Raw genomic sequence first — 17,613 nt, 5'->3', positions numbered from 1 at the left:
GCTAAAAGTAAATGAAAAATCTGCATGTTAGGTAACTGTTAGAAAATTCCCTTCATTAAACTCATTTTAGTTTCATTAACTGATGTGTCATCGTGGTAAAAATAGCTTCAAACAAAAGTAAGCACATCTCGGTAAGGCTTTAGCTACATTCATTGGCAGTCTAACATGATAAATTGTCTGCATGCAGCATTTATTTACATTACAAGTGCGAACCGTATCATCATTCTTTGTCACCGAAAATTTAGGTTTCTTCCTCGTTAGCATTTTCTCCATCAGGCTCAACCTGATGATAACTGACAGTATCGGTCATACAGTTTGAAGCACAAATATAACTACAGAATATACAGGCTTGTTTTTATTAATGTTTAAAACAAAGAACAACCTTCTTGTGTTTAAATATTTTGTTAAAGCGTGGCACGATTGGTTAGTCTTCTCAATGTTGTCTTTATTTTTTGTTGTTGTTGTACTGAATGTTTGATTTAGTAATGGCAAAACAGTATATGCTGTCTTTATATATATATATATATATTGGATACAATGGACATATTTAATAACAATATTTTTTTTTTATCATATACATTCGATTAGTTGTGTTATATTCTAGCACCATTCTAACAGCCGCATGTCACGTGCCCCAGGGCAATAATTGATAACCTTAGCACCCCAGATGATTTTGTATTTCGTTTCCCATGGTGCTTAGCCAGCCTTTATAAATATATTGTGTGCGATGGTTAGTGATAACAAGAGAATATATTCAATAAAACAGCAAGTTGAAATGAATTTTGTTGATTCTAAATAATAATCTGGAAAATAACAAAATTTTACTTATGTTTTCGAGCACAACTGTTTTGGGGTAAATTATTGTATTTAATTATTATTACTAGAACAACGTCTATTAATTGAATGGACTGTCAGGTTTCTTGGAAAAGAATACTTCATGAAATTTATTCTATGGTCATCTCCCACAATGCTCAGTTCTCTGCCATTTGGAGTTAAAACCACTTCGACTGCCTTAGCCACACCTCCCCTGGCTGTGACACACACAGTCTTTCTTCACACTTCCTAAAAAGAAGAGTTATTTTGGAACCTACATTGCATTCACATACAGGCTTATTTACAAATGTGAAAATTGTTGGAAATCCAAAGTGAATTTGAAACTTAAGGCCAAAATAGCTGAAATGTAGTTTCAATTCCGCTACTTCGGCCTTAAATTTGAAATTCACTTTGAATTCCCAACACTTTTCATTTTAGTGAATAACTCAGAGTGTGTTTTTATCTCCTGCTCTTACTGTTGGCATATAGATTGAATTAAATAAAAATCAGAGAAGCTCATTTCAAGACACAATATAAGTATTTTATTTTAATCATATAATGTGTAAAAGATTTGATATGGAATTGTTTAATAATGGTAAATATTTCCTTTTACTTGTATAGCGGTTTTCATGTTTGTTTTTTTAGCCTCCAAATATACTTAGTGTGTCCACAATGCTTCTCTATAAGAAGCATTTGATTGGACGTTGCCCAACATGGACAAGGAAGTTTATGGTAAGTAAAAAGAATGTGGATCAGCTTAGCTGCAGAGCTTGCACAAGAGGTAGGTTTTACCAACTTAGGAAAATAGTTTAAAAAGAAAAAAGCATATTTTTTCAATTTTAACTTTTTCAAATGCATTAAAAAAAATAAAATTTAAGAAAATAGTGGCAACATATTTATTGTCCAGCATATATAAACAAGTGTATCTTATGCTCTGGATTGGGCCCCATGATATTTAATTGGGTCTTCGATGGCCGGAAGAAGCACACGGTACTCATCAGACCCAAGATATTTGTCTGCAAGAAATACTTTACTTTAGCAGACCTGCCTTGCTTAGTAACCCCTATTGAACTTTAAACAGTCCCTTTAAGCCATTTTAAACAACTTATTTTTTATACACTGACCAGCCACAACATTAAAACCGCTGTCAGGTGAAGTGAATGACATTGATTATATCATTACAATGGTACCTGTCAAGGGGTGGGATATTTTAGGCAGCAAGTGAACAGTTCTTTCTTGAACTTCATATGTTGAAAGCATGAAAAATGGATAAGCGAAAAGATCTGAGCGACTTTGACAAGGGCCAAATAGTGATGTCTAGATGACTGGGTCAGAGCATGTTCGAAATGCATATGCAGTGGTTATTACTACCAAAAGTGGTGCAAAGAAAGACAACTGGTGAACCGGCGTCAGGGTCATTGATGCACATGGGGAGCGAAGGCTAGCTAGTCTAGTCCGATCACACAGAAGAGGTACTGTAGCTCAAACTGCAAAAAAAAAAAAAATGCTGGCCATGATAGAAAGGTGTCAGAACACACATTGCATCACAGTTATGGGGCTGCATAGCTGCAGTCCAGTCATAGTGCATATGACCTCTGTACAACACTGAAATGGGGATGTGAGCACCAGAATTAGACCATGGTCGGCTGGCTGGGTACCTGCAGGCCATTTGCCCGGGGAAGAGATGGCAGAAGGATGCACTATGGGAATAAGGCAGGCTGGCAGAGGTAGTACTATGCTCTGAGCAATGTTCTGCTGGAAAACATTGGGGCCTGGTACTCATGGATGTTGCTTTGACACATACCAACTACCAAGAGATTGTTGTAGACCACGTACAGCTCTTCATGACAATGGTGTCCCCTGATGGTAGTGGCCTCTTTCAGCATGATGATGCACCACGCCATTGCAAAAATTGTTCAGGAATTCTTTGAGGAACATGACAAAGAGTTGAAGGTGTGTTGGCCTCCAAATTCCCAAGATCTCAATCTGATTGAGCATCTGTGGGATGTGCTGAAACAACAAATCCACATCATGGAGTCCCCACCTTGCAAGTTGAAGGAGTTAAAGTATCTGTTGCAAATCTCTTGGTGCCAGATACCACAGGACACCTTTAGATGTCTTGTGGAGTCCATGCCTCAATGCATCAAAACAGTTTTTGCAGTACAAGGGGGACCTACACTATATTAGGCAGGTGGTTTTAATGTTGTGGCGGACCGGTGTATATTGTACGACATTTGACGAATGGGATACTAAACTAATGCTGTGTATATACATTTTCAAAAGTGAAGAATCACTGATATAAACGAATGCCTGTCTTTACTAAAGCAGTTGAAGCTAATGTGGGCAAGCCTCCCTATATCGCTGACTGCCTAAAAAGGTATTCATAGTGTTTTGGGGACACACATGATGTCTTCATGTTAAACAACACAAACAATAAAAGTGCTACACTGAAATATGTAGAATTCATTTGCTGAAAGATTTCAGATTCAATAATCATATTCCCTGCAGAATTTGCATTCTCCACACAGCATTCGATTTGTACACATGTACGTTTCCACGGAAACATGGTGAATAAACATTGTATTTAGCCAAAGGGAGATAGCATGGCTGCAACTCCCAGCATCAACTAATAGCTGCCGAAAGTTTCCTAAAAGCCACCCATTAATTTTTTTTGTGGACTAAGTGTCCAAGACTCTGAGATGCTTTCCTTGAAGGTGTACCCTATAATGATTTGGAGCCTGAGGAATCCTTATGATTGGGTTAAGAAGTCACTTTCTGTCTCCATTTGCTTGTTTGGCAAGAATCTGCTCACTGTACAATTATTTAATGCCTGTGTTGATTTTCTCTATGTATTTTAACTATTGTAGGCTACACACATGAATATTTATTTGGTGGACTAGAAACTTCACACAAACCATTTATTACATCCATCTATATAAGGCATGTTGAGCAGAGCTGAATTATGTACTATAAACATTATTAAATGATCTGCTGTTTTTTTTACAAATTTGGATCAAAATTAATTCACGTGTCGAAGACAAAAATCAAGGCAGTACAGCCAGAAACTGCTGCAGAACTATTGGTGAAGCCAAACTTTCACTCATTATACTACATCTAGTTATATAGTAGCTGATGAGATCTCTCACTTGACCAATGTATCCATGGGTGGTGGGCGCTAATACATGATCTCCTGATCGTGGTGAATTGGGTGGTTTGCTTCTGTCCTACAGAAGAAGCCGACTATAGATGCATTGGTTGGTCAGACTCCGAGAAGAAACCTTTTTGGTTAAAGTATATTTAAACAAGGCAACTATTTGCAGATTAAGGTTTCGTAAAGCTGTGACTGTTAAACTCAAAAGGTGTTTCAATGCTTGCTAAGACTTGGGATCTTACATTGTCACCTCAAACTTACCTTTCTCCTGTTCATTCCTTTTCTATTCCTCTTCCAGAATCTGTTCTTTTCTTTATTTCTGATCTATTTCTCTTTAAAACAAAGACAAAGTAGGGACTATTTTGTCGTGTATTTTTCCTACGTTTTTTTACAATCTTGACAAACGGTGGAGATTAAGGCAATCTCCACTTCCTTTGTCAAGATTGTAAATTGTAGGAAAAATACATAAGACACAGAAGAACCGATTCTGAAAGAGGAAGAGATGAGGAAACAATAGGAGAAAGGTAATTTTATGGTGACAGAGCCACTTTAAAGGGACCAAGGGCCACACATGTGGTATTGTAAAATGGATCTGGGGTTTTAGGACATGTATTTTTTGACCATCCCAACATATACTTGGTTTTTCACTAAATTGTGAATTGTTGGAAATTCAACAACTGAAAAAATAATGTTGGTATGAATTACAGCAAACATTCACTGAATTATTTACTGAACAGTAATCTGATAACCAAGCTGCAACTGAACACATCCAGCTCTCTATCCTGAGAGGTTTTTTGTCCGCAGTTTGAGGATATTGGCCTAAATATTGCAACTTGGTGGTCACTTCACTGTTTAGCAGATAAATCCCCAAATGTATCACCAATAATGGCAAAATAGGCACAGATTTTGAACATTTCAATATGCACTTGACTGCTCATAACCATAAGCCACTAATATCAACCTACCCATAATGTCAAGTCTGCTGTTCTGTTAACAGAGCTAAGAACCGCTCAAAAGTGCATTATTTAACTTCTTAAACACATAAAAATACGCACCAGTGTTTTATTCAGCAGTTTAATAAAAGGAATTCTTCAAGCACCATACCCACTACAGCCTGCTGTAGCCTGCTGTAGTGGTTATGTTGCCACACGTGCCCTTGTGCCCACTTATCTGGGGTACAGCAGGCGCTGGACCTCCTCCTCTTCAGATGAAGCTGGTAGGCATGCATCCCTGCGTCGCTGGCCTAGATTAGTGCAGGGAGCTTCCAGCTAGTAAAGAGCTTCCAGTGGACCCCAGGTAAGTTGTCAAACCACTCCTAAATGATTTGACTAGGGCACCAGGGCACTCATGACAACATAACCCCTACTGTGGGTTGTAGTGGTTATGGTGCTTGGAGTGTTCCTTTGAGAAGCCTTTTTCTTTTCCATAATATTCCATACATTAGTTTTACTGGAGCACTGAAATTGTTGATGGTCTAAAGTACTGAAAGGCCCAGAATACTTAATTGTAACCCTTTCAGTGATGGGGATGTGTCCTCTATCATTCCAAGGGTTACATTTCTAGAGTACATTCCTATTGTAAAATAAAATAATAACACAGATCGGAAGGGTTACAATTCTAGAGTACATTCCTATTGTAAAATTAAATAATAACACACATATGAAGAAAAAAACTAAAATAAATATACAAACACATGATATATTTCCAAATACATGTACGACCAAGACACTTTTCTGCCTGTTTTGCAAATGAACTAAGCAATTTTTAGTTTATACAACCGATTAGTACCACGATTCTTCCCATTTTTGGAATAGAAAATTAATGGTTTCTAGAAAGATTGGTTCATTATTTTTTCTTTTTGTATGAAAAATGTATTGTTTTTCTGTGTTTCTAAAAGTTTTTTTACTGCAATAGTTGTTTGCAATGCACTTTACTGAAATGTAGGCTGGGTGGGCATGAAGGGATTCTGGGGGTTGATATTAAAAAGCTTTCAGCATTGGTTAGTTTGTTAAACAACTTTGGATAACATTCAGCAGCAAATATCAAACGTATTTCAGTGTACAGAAATAGTTTCCACAACTGTACAAATGCAGCAAATCTGATACAGTCCTAAGTTATAACATTACGGCAGCAAATTTCTTTTAAAAAATGAATATAAAAGCATATGTCATGATTTACAGCATTGCAAAAACAAAATATTGTTTTGTAGCAGTATGAAAATGAATTGTGCATAGTTATCTGATGGTAGAATAATAGCTTTATCAAATCTATATTCTAAAATCACCAAAGAGTGGGTAAATCAAGTTTGCTAAAACCAGGGTCCTTCCGTAATTCCCAGTAGGTGTCATTAGAAATCCACGTCTCCTTCTGGTGTGCATCTGTAATCTTCCTGCATATACAATAAAAATATAAATTCACATATAATAATGGTGACACGACATGGAATGATACACAGATAGTCATTGTTGAAACTAAAACTAGTCTTTTTTTTTTTTTAGAATACTAGAAAAAAGGCACTCGAAATGGTTTCACTCAATGTGTTAATTGGTTAACAAACTGCATAATTTAGGAATAAATGTAAAAGTTCTTGAATTAATATTGTGCTACATAATACAAAGTGGCGGTGAAATATTTATTTTGTCATGGCACAGATATGATGGGACTAATGTCTAGTGATGCAACCAGTTGGAATGAAGACAAATAAGCTTCCAGTCTTCCGTTGATCCTATTCCCTCACATCTCATCTGTACTCTGTTTCCTTCTCTTGCTTTGAATCTCACTAAAATTCTCAATCTCTCCCTGTGAAGGAATGCACCTTGATTCCAAGGCTCTAGCTACAGATGCCATTTTCGGTTCAGTCTGTAATAAAATTGGCTAATTTGAATCATGATATGCTTTATGTTTAAATAAACATTGTCCTCTATTAGTTCTTCTTCTCCGTAAAAACTAGCCCCCACCGGAGTACTTCTTGTAGACGGCTTATCTTGTGACATTTCTAAATATGTCTCTTCTTACATTCCTTTCCTATGACTGCCTAAAAAAAATGTAAATATGTTTTGCATCTAAGCACGTATCCCCTACTGTATAAAACGAATTGCCCCCAATTAAATCTAGAAGAAATTCTTCTGGATTCACCACATGTCGTGTGCCTTATTGCTTCTGCAAGCGCTTGAATTGATTTGCGTTCCCCTGAACATAATTAAAAGGATGATTTACACATGACAAATTTGGTGCCGAATCCCGGGAATGACGGTTCACTTATCCGGAACTGGAGAATCTGTGCCTCTCTCACTGTGAACGAGCGCTGCATATTTCCTTTACCCATCATACATGCAACTGTAACCCAGATTCTAAAAAAGCCCAACCTTGACCCTAACGCCTCGTCCAACCACCGCCCTATCTCGCTACTGCCTTTTGCGTCCAATATCCTTGAAAGACTTGTGTATGTGAGGTTGACAGATTTCCTCGAGTCCAGTTCTCTGATCGACCCACTTCAGTCTGGTTTCCGCGCTAAGCACTCTGTGGAAACAGCTCTGACCAAAGTATCAAATGATCTACTCGCTGCAAAATCTCATGGTCACTACTCTATCCTAATTCTCCTTGACCTTTACGCTGCTTTTGATACTCTTGATCATAAACAGCTTCTTCTCATCCTTCGTAATCTTGGTCTACGAGATATTGCTCTCTCCTGGTGCTCCTCCTACCTCACCCAGCGCTCTTTTAGTGTCTCTTTCTCTGGATCTGCCTCTTCCTCCCAACCTCTCTCTGTTGGTTTAGTCCTTGGTCCCCTACTGTTCTCGATCTATACTATCTCCCTTGGTAAACTCATCAACTATTTTCCAATATCACTTCTATGCGGATGACACGCAAATCTATCTGCCCTCCCCTTACCTCTCCCAGCCATTCTTGACTAGTGTCTCTGACTGCCTCTCTTCTTTTTCTAACTGGATGACTGCCCACTTCCTTAAGCTCAACTTGTCCAAAACAGAACTTCTGGTCTTTCCTCCCTCAAGTGTTGCTACCCCTATTTCTGTCTCCCTCCACGTTAATGGTGCTACCATCAGCTCCACCATGCAGGCTCGCTGCCTACACGTTCTCTTTTACTCCGACCTCTCCTTCACCCCTCATGTCCAGTCGATCGCCAAATCCTGACGCTTTCATCTTAAAAACATTGTGCACATCTGCCCCTACTTAACGCCAGATGCGTCTAAGGTGCTGGTCCATGCCACTGTCCTCTCTCGCCTTGACTACTGCAAACCGTTTCTCAGTGGTCTTACATGTTTCCGACTTACCCCACTGCAGTCTATAATGAATGCAGCGGCGAGGTTCATCTTCCTGTCCGCCCCCACCTCCCACGCCTCACCAATATTCAGTCCCTGCATTGGCTTCCCATAAGATATAGGGCTCAATATAAAATTCTGGTTCTTGCTTTCAAATCTCTACATAATGCTACTCCCACCAATCTATCCTTCCTAATACACAAATATGTCCCGTCTAGGCCCCTGTGTTCTGCCGAAGGCCTGCGTCTACCCTCTGTTGATACTCCCACCTCTGATGCTTGCCTTCAAGACTTCTCTAGGGCTGCACCGTTCCTGTGGAACTCCCTTCCCTTTTCCGCTAGACACTCACCCAGTCTCCACTCCTTCAAAAAATCATTAAAAACTCACTTTTTCACACAAGCATATCAATTAGACTGTTTATGGTTCCAAAATGCCACACTAAGTATTCATTGAATACTATTCTACCAATCTACTTCCCTAATACTTCCCTTACCTTTTGTGTCACTTTACCCCACTCCCTCTAGCATGTAAGCTCATTGAGCAGGGCCCTCAACCCCTCTGTTTCTGTGCGTCAAACTTGTCTGGTTACAATTACATGTTTGTTAGTTCACCCATTGTAAAGCGCTACGGAATTTGTTGGCGCTATATAAATATAATAATAATAATAATAAAAAGGTTGAGTAATGCCTTTGGGGCAAATTGCTGAAGAACAGTCTCAGAAGAAAGGGACATAGATGCAAGTTTATCAGGGAGTGACATAGTGAATGGATTATGGGGATGTGAGTAACATGCTGCCAGTGGATAAACTGTAGCATGTTAATGGGAATCCACTGTGGACAGGTAGTGCACCTTGATAGCTAGTATGTAGAGTAAGGAAGCTTTGTGCCCCTGTGAGATACGTGTCTCTGATGATGCCGCCATGGTTCACTAATGCTAAGTGTAAAGATGCAAGGGTGTTGGAAAGATAGATCAAAGATTTATTAAAAAAACTAAACAAAAAAAACAACAACGCAGCTTGGTTAGAGAATCTTTTCAAATAAGTAATTAATGCCTAAATTTTACACTTTATTCATTTGTTGTTTAGTGATAAAACTCATCTGCAACACAGGATTTGACTGCTCTTACACGCTGGACACAATTTAATGGCCCTCTGACTTCCCACTCTCACCATCATCAGTGCCATAAGGTATGCGTAGGCAATCAGGATTCAAGGGGTGGCATGTCCCCTCTCTGGGATTGTTCTATAAGGTGTTCTACTAACACCAAAACATATGTACATCTACCAAATATTCCTAATTCTGCAGGAAAAAAAAAATCGAGGTTTCAGGCTGCCATGATTTGATACCCCAGGAAAAAATATCTAAAAGGGCCTTGTAAAATGCACTGCTAATTGGACTGATTCATTCTAAGGGTAAGTGTAGCAACATGAACAGGGTGTGCTAACAAGATTGCATCTTAAAGGAACACTCCAGACCCCTGAAGCACTTCAGCTGATATATATATATATATATATATAATGCTTTACAGGCTAACGGACAGTCTCTCTTTCTTATGTTCTAAAAGTGCATGAGTCAAAAAAGATAAATGTGCGAAGTCACACGCTCTGAGCTTTAATTCAGATGGTCGGGGTTGTGCTCTTTGTACTCGCTTTGATTGTGCTACGAGAAGCATTATATTGACAAACCTTGGTGATTGCAGAGAATACACCGTAGAATTTCAGTGCTTCTCATATTGGATTGGCCTCCCAGGGGTGGAGTAGAAATTCTTTAAAGAGTTTAAGGGTTTAAGTAATGTGATTCTTGGACACTGTATGTGTTTTTGGTTGGAGCGAGGGGGGGAAAGGGAATCTGAACTCTAAATCATCAACACTCCAGCTTTAGAAATAAATGAATGCATTTCTAATGCATAAGTCAGGGGCAGGCAACCTTCGGTACTCCAGATATTGTGGACGACATCTTCCATAATGCTCTTATACCTATAATGCGGGCAAAGCATCAAGGGAGATGTAGTCCACAACATCTGGAGTGCCTACTCTTGACCCAAGTGTTCCTTTAAGCCATGTCTTGCCAGGTTTTCATGCAAACACACATCAAAGCATCCAACTTTTGGAACATTAAAAGATGGAGGGATGTACTTCTAAGTGTTCATTTAACAAACAGTACCTTCTTAAACAATTTTCTTTTAAGGATGTATTTTAACTAAACATAAAACAGACTCACCGGAAATATTTTGGTACATATTCTGAGTGATCCTCCTCCAACATTTTCCTCCGAGTCCTTTGTAATTCTTCTATTCTTTGTTTTTCCATAGCTGCTGCTTCTACATTCCCTTCTTCAAGTAATCTGGAGGAAAAAAGAGTTTATTCTACCAGCTGAAACATTGTGTCATTTATTTTACAATACCGGTTTCTGCATTCCTCAAATTTTAGAGGTTAGCATGAAAGGACAATACACAAGTTAGGGTGTAAGAAGTATGTTCCTTTCCACTCATAACAGATGATGGGTGTTGTAATGATCTATGAAAACTGTACCTATGGAAAGTGTAACCTGTAAGGGACCAATCATATATCTCTGTGAGAACTGTAAACCACATATGTGGATGTAGGCAGCTTCATTCATCAAAAACACAAAAAACATGAATGAATCTACTTAATGAACCAAGAAAAGCCATTATGTGGATGTAATAAGCTTGTTGTGTACTAAAAATTAAAAAAAAATTAAAAATTCATGAACAAAACTACTTGTAATTGCAAAATTATGTATGTTGAAAAAAATGAAAGATAGAAGTTATTCCATTTGAAAAAGTCTTTTTGACGAAACACGTTATGAATATCTAATATTGTGTTCTTTTATATATATTAAAGTATTTTTGGTCATTTTATTGTGCCAATTACCTTTTTATAGACACAATCTATTTTACCCTGGCTTTTTAGTATTATCTTATTCACCTTTTATTGTTTTTTTTTTTTTTTTTAATTCTTTATTTAAGTCGTGCATGAGTATAACAAACATGTGTGCGTAACCACAACGGTTGTCGTACACAGAGCATAAAATAAAGGATTGTCAACATGTGGTAATAGAGGCTGGGCACATTTCTTTTTTGAGAGAAAGAAGATTAGTAACAGTATTCTGGTATAGGCTAGCTTTGTCTTATTCATAGGTCAGATAAGTGTCCCACTAGCATGCTCATAGGGAACTTTTGCGGCTATAATCCGTGCAATATTGCACAAGGGTACAAACGTTTATGCATGCAAATTACAGAAATGCGTTTACTTTTCCCTACCTTTTATTGGTTTTATGTAAAACCTCTGAAATACATCTTTGGAAGTTTCCTGTACCTAAAGAAATCCTTAGGTGGGGATAAATCCACCCACGCTGTCATCACAGAGCAGTTGGTCTGTTCTTGTACATTCTTTTATTCTTTTATCAATATTACCATACAGTGAGCACTATTGGTTGTCTCTTTTTATCCGAGAATTGGACAACAGTGACGGAGAGGAATCCATTTATATCCCACAAGCGGGGATTAAACCGCTGTATGCGCTTCACCCCAGAGCTGGTTATTAGCTCTGGCAAATGTGAGTTTTATATTATTACTCCTTTACGTCTATATTTGAATTTTACATACTGCACCATTGGTTGTCCTTCTCTCTTTTTATCTTTTATATAAAGTGGATCCACTGCAATAGTAGAAGACCTCATCACTAAAGACCATTTGTAAGGATAATATATTTGGACTTTTGCCTTTTAACTGTACTTTTTATTACTGATTGTGGCGCAGCCTTTTTTATTGTTTTTCTTGCCAAAATTATGTATGCAATATGCAAAGCCTCCTTGTTGAAAATAATGTAAGAACAGGGATCGATGTGGTTGCTGTGGTCCCTAGCTGGCAATGTAGGAATGGAGTGATATGACGCTACTCTGTTCAGACTCAGGCTCAGACTTCAAACTCAGGCCGTCATTAAGGAGGTTTTTACTCCTTGGGGCAAATCAGCAATGAACAGAGGAGGAGGACAGGCAGGCCTGAAATGGGTGTTACAGAAGTATAACGCCCACTTCTTCAATGAGATTGCGGCGGGGAAGCGGAGAGCCCGGTAAGTAGTACAGAATTTGTTTAACCCCATAAAACACTTGCCTTTGATCCGGCCTAAATCTTGCATCCGTCATTGGAAGAAAATCTTTCATTACTGGATCCAGCTCGTTTAGTTCAATAGCAAACCTTGAGAAGCCATAATAGAGTTCATAGTTGGTTGGCATAGAACCTGAAAGATAAAAAAAACATTCTCATAGTAATATCACTCCTAACAATATGTCTTGCTATATCAACAACCGGAACTCATTTGTTTTTACGATTCATTCTCGTAAAATGAGACTTACCATAATTGTTATTATTGCATAAAAAAATATAATTAGAGCACTGGGATCTTTAGAGAATTTATTCACAGCATCATTGAGAAGTAATTAATTTTTATTTATGTCCAGGACTGATTTTAACTTTAGTTCAAGAGATAATCCAGACACCATAACCACTACAGCTTACGGTAATTGTTTGGTGCAGTCCTTCTAGTATTCATCAAATTATTTTTTTACAGGGTTAAATTTAAAATGAGCTATTCTGGCACCCCTGCTGCCACTGCTGAGATCGAAAAGTGTGCTTTTTTAAATGACATTTTAATTTTTTTACTATATTACATTCTCATATATACTGTTATGCAGAACATTGTTTACACTATGATTTTTTACCAACTGATAAAGATAAATAAAAAAATAATAATACAGGTGTCAGCTACCACAAATCATGTACCAAAACTGATTTTTCACATTACAGTTTGCAAGTTTCAGCATTACAAAAGCCAGCACTGTCCTGGTTCTGTTATAATAGCTAAAAGACCCGTGTATCTCAACATCTTAACATAAAGGTCATACTGCTTCAGAGACCTGCAGTCTCCACGCGATATTACCTTTGATTTTGCAAGTTTCTATTAATAAAAAAAAAAGATATTTACAGAAAAAGTTGTCACTGCTATAGCGATATATAATGGTACGATTTAGAATCGTATTCACCATTAGAGTGCTGTGTGACTCACACTGAGCCAAGCTTCACCTCCTAATCCTAAACTCCACTAACCCTAACCAAATCCTAACCTCCCCATAACACCATTGTTGTTCTAAAAGTTGCAATATTGCAATAATAACTTTGAAAATTCAAACATCAGCATTTTGACTGCAAAATGATGAATGTTTGTGTTTACCCCTCAACCCATTACCCACCACTAGTAAGAAAAATATGCCATTAAAACAATGATACTACTTATAGCACACAAGTAAAAATTGCTTAAAAACTGCACATACTTAAAAATAATCAGCAACTTGCACATATTACCCCATTAGGATATGTAACATCCTAGCAGTACAGATCTGGCTATTGTTACCTGGCCTCCATATGCATTTGGCTGCCGGGGCATTCCCACAGTAAAGCCCTTCGTGCCACTTCCCAAACAGACGATGCACAACTTTTCCCTCTTGATCCATTATTACGCCATGGACCTCATTTACACTGGAGCTCCAATAATTCCCCTTATATTGAAGACAAAATAAGATTTGATTAATCTATGCTGATTTCTCATAATTTACAATAAATAGTCACATTTTAATCATTACCGTATTTTTCGCTCCATAAGACGCACTTTTTTTCCCCTCAAAAGTGAGGGGAAATGTCTGTGCGTCTTATGGAGCGAATATGAAGCTTTACTTACCTGTCTTGTAGCGTTTCTCGGCAGCACAGGGCGCACCGCGGTACTGGAACTTGAATTTCATGTTCCGGTTTCCGGCGGGACTGAAAGGAAGTGCGCACTCAGCTCAGTGTGCGCACTTCCTTTCAGTCCCGCCGGAAACCGGAACATGAAATTCATGTTCCAGTACCGCGGTGCGCCCTGTGCTGCCGAGAAACGCTACAAGACAGGTAAGTAATTATGGGACAAGGGGAGGGGGACAGTATGGGAGAGAAGAGAAGACTATGGGGAGGGGAGGGGAGGGGAGGGGGGATGAAGACTATGGGGAGGGGAGGGGGGATGAAGACTATGGGGAGGGGAGGGGAAGGGGGATGAAGACTATGGGGAGGGGAGGGGAGGGGGGATGAAGACTATGGGGAGGGGAGGGGAGGGGGATGAAGACTATGGGGAGGGGAGGGGGGATGAAGACTATGGGGAGGGGAGGGGAGGGGGATGAAGACTATGGGGAGGGGAGGGGGGATGAAGACTATGGGGAGGGGAGGGGGATGAAGACTATGGGGAGGGGAGGGGGATGAAGACTATGGGGAGGGGAGGGGGGATGAAGACTATGGGGAGGGGAGGGGGGATGAAGACTATGGGGAGGGGAGAGGGGATGAAGACTATGGGGAGGGGAGATGGGATGAAGACTATGGGGAGGGGAGGGGGGTGAAGACTATGGGGAGGGGGTGGATGAAGACTATGGGAGAGAGGAGAAGACTATGGGAGGGGGGGACACTATGGGACAGGGGAAAAAAAAATATTCTGTACAAACTGTCCCATAGTAAGAAACACTATGGGACAGTTTGTTCAGAATATTTTTTTTCTGGGTTTCTTCCTCTAAAAACTCGGTGCGTCTTATGGTATGGTGCGTCTTATGGAGCGAAAAATACGGTACTTAAAGATCTGTAATTAGCTGAAGTAGGTTTAGTAAAAAACACTCTTTTTGCTATTATACTTTATTTTAAAGTATTGCAGATTTTGGTAACCCAAAATATTAATTGTAAGAAGTAAACACAGGTGTTAGACATAAAATGGCTTACATTGGGCTACAAAAAAAAAAAAATACTTTTAGTAATTATTAGTCCTAACTAATTAAAAGGGGGGGGGGATTTCCCCCCCTACATTCTCAAAAAGCTGTATCACATTGTGTTCATAGGATGCACTACTTTAAAAAAAACTTTATCGATCCACTAACAATATATGAAACCATGAGAACAGTAGGCTATGTGGATTTTTTTTACCTTAATGAATGTCATTTTGCACATCGAAACACTGCTTCTTGTGTTCCGAATAGTGATTTCACCATAATGTTCTATCCACCTTCTTCCACTGAGGATGTTGTGTATACACGTAGTAACTTTGTTCCAGACGTAACAATCTCCATATCTAGAAAATATTAATATATACATATATAAATATATACCTACAGGGTGGGCCAACATTCAGAGTGGGATTTGACTGGTTAGTTAGGTACTTATTTGTCAGTAGTTCAATGTTTTTCTTCCAGGTACATATTATAATTGAGTCTTGGGGGATTCATCATGGATAATTTCATGGAGGAACAAGTAAAATTAGTGGAATTTTATTGGTGTGAGATATCAGCATATGATTGAAAATATTTTACATCCTGTAGTAGAAAAATCGTTCTGAAATGTGGTTTCAAAAAGATGGGGCTACGTAACCATCATGGCGGAGAGTCGTGCTTTCCATGAGCTCCAGCACAATCTCCACAAAAAGAGCCAAAAACGACTCAAACAAGCGACACAACTGGCAGCATTGAACACCCACTGGTCACCCACGACAAAGGGCACACAGCGGGTCACTCTGCTACCTGACTGGGGCCGGATGGAGCCAAAAACGGCATCGCGGCCTAGAGTGCGCTGGGCGGGGGAGGCGGCCGCTCCCCGGACCCAGAGGCGTCCTGGAGCTGCTTACCACACAAATCAACCCCGTTGCCCCCCCCCCCCCCGGACCGGCGGGGGTTATCCCGGTCCACCCTGGGGTGGTAATCCCGGACATGCTGAGAAGTGGAAAGTCAAACGGAGGCCCACCTAAAATGGCGGATCCGACATGTGCCGATGACCCATTCAACAAACCTGATATTCTCACACGACTTAAACTCCATTTCGAAGCATTCTGGAGGAAGCTGGAGCATAAGCTGAGCCAAACTAACCCGACCTGGCCTCCTACTCCCCCGAAGCAACCACAACCCAGCGACCCTTCTCAAACAGTCCGGCGGTTGCGGCATCACCCAGCACCTAAGACGACCCGAGCAGGGCACCAGCGCAAACATGCCTGCCCAAACCGCCGCTCCTGCACTACACAGCGACCCGGCAGAGACTTACCCAATGCACCCAAATCATCCGTGCAGAAGCGTCACGCACCACAGCGCCACCCGCAGGCACGAAGAAGGCCTCATGGACTCGCCCCGGCCCGTGAACTAAGCCATGAGCTCCACTCAGACCACACATCACGGCCCCCACACCGGAGATGGAAAGCAGCCGAGCCCTGCATGGAAAAGCAGAGTGCAGCCGATCGACACCAGCCACAACCATGGGTCCACCTCATCACACCGAGACCCCGACAAGATGACAGCCAACGGAGATCACAGAGCTACATGGACTCACTAAGCCTCACCTTGCATCCATGCTCGGGGCCGGCCCATAGCAAGGGCATAGGCTGAAAACGGCAGAACAACTCACTGCAGCTCTGCCACCCATGCTGCAAACCCTCTAACTCCAGAGGACACTGACTAGCCACTGCCGAACACACTTAGCCGTTCCCCGTTATTGGTAAAATTTTGATTTTTCGTTTCTGCCCCTCTCCTCAATATTTTAATAGGCTACCTGTCTTTTTTCATACCACCGAAGTTTTTGTTAACTTGCTTAACGTTTCAAGAAGCCTTCCACATTGAAGCATGTTTAATGTATGTCTTGGACTGAGGCAGAGGCATCAATGACTTACTTATCAGTACCGTTATTAAATTAAAACCGAGCAGGCATTTGTTTAAAGCCTTACGTAGCATTAACGTTATTTAACATGAGCAGCCTGTTTGCATATAGCAGGGCAAGATTTATTACTTATTTTAAACTACGATAGTTGCAGTACTTTGTCATTATAGCCTTATATCTTCACTTTATTGTTCAGACCAATCTACTGTTCCTTGCCTTATTTTGCATGTAACTGACCACATTATACTCTACGTATTGCATCTTATATGCGCTTGCATCTACTAGGCATTGTCACACTACTTACCACACAAAACATATCACTTATGCCTATCTCTAAAATGTGTCGCTAAACTACACACCGCATTATACTAAGAGTGGGACACGCTTGCTCCACTGTGCACGCACCTACTGTTAATCTACAAAGCGAGTTCGCACACCATACCTATACTAGCATAGATGACTTAACAACCTCAAGCAACCAGCATCATTCTTTTGTTATATGTTGTTGTATTTTGTAATAATTTACTTAACCTCACTCTGTTAACGTACCCGCTCAGTCGAACTTGTAAAACAAAAATCTGTGCGAATTAACATGCCACTGTCTGACTACTGTGGAAGCTTGTAATACGCTATTGTGGCGTCTGTCAA

The 17,613-nt window shown here is 39.9% G+C and overlaps 1 protein-coding gene across 2 annotated transcripts in view; it reads right to left on the bottom strand.

Annotated features, from left to right (window-relative positions):
• Positions 1–5,395: 5,395 nt before the first annotated feature.
• OSBPL6 (oxysterol binding protein like 6) overlaps positions 5,396–17,613 on the bottom strand; it is a 223,032-nt gene continuing 210,814 nt past the window's right edge. For both annotated transcript variants that reach the window (XM_063429782.1, XM_063429781.1), the window contains 5 exons: positions 15,256–15,400; positions 13,676–13,820; positions 12,379–12,505; positions 10,464–10,586; positions 5,396–6,353 (listed from right to left, as the gene is read on the bottom strand). In XM_063429782.1, the coding sequence (XP_063285852.1) occupies positions 6,245–6,353; positions 10,464–10,586; positions 12,379–12,505; positions 13,676–13,820; positions 15,256–15,400 (649 nt within the window). In that variant the 3' untranslated portion in view covers positions 5,396–6,244. The remainder of the gene's footprint in view (positions 6,354–10,463; positions 10,587–12,378; positions 12,506–13,675; positions 13,821–15,255; positions 15,401–17,613) is intronic.

The sequence above is a fragment of the Pelobates fuscus genome, chromosome 8, assembly GCF_036172605.1.
Source record: "Pelobates fuscus isolate aPelFus1 chromosome 8, aPelFus1.pri, whole genome shotgun sequence".
Taxonomy (NCBI): domain Eukaryota; kingdom Metazoa; phylum Chordata; class Amphibia; order Anura; family Pelobatidae; genus Pelobates; species Pelobates fuscus.
This window is presented reverse-complemented; position numbering and strand designations above follow the sequence as displayed.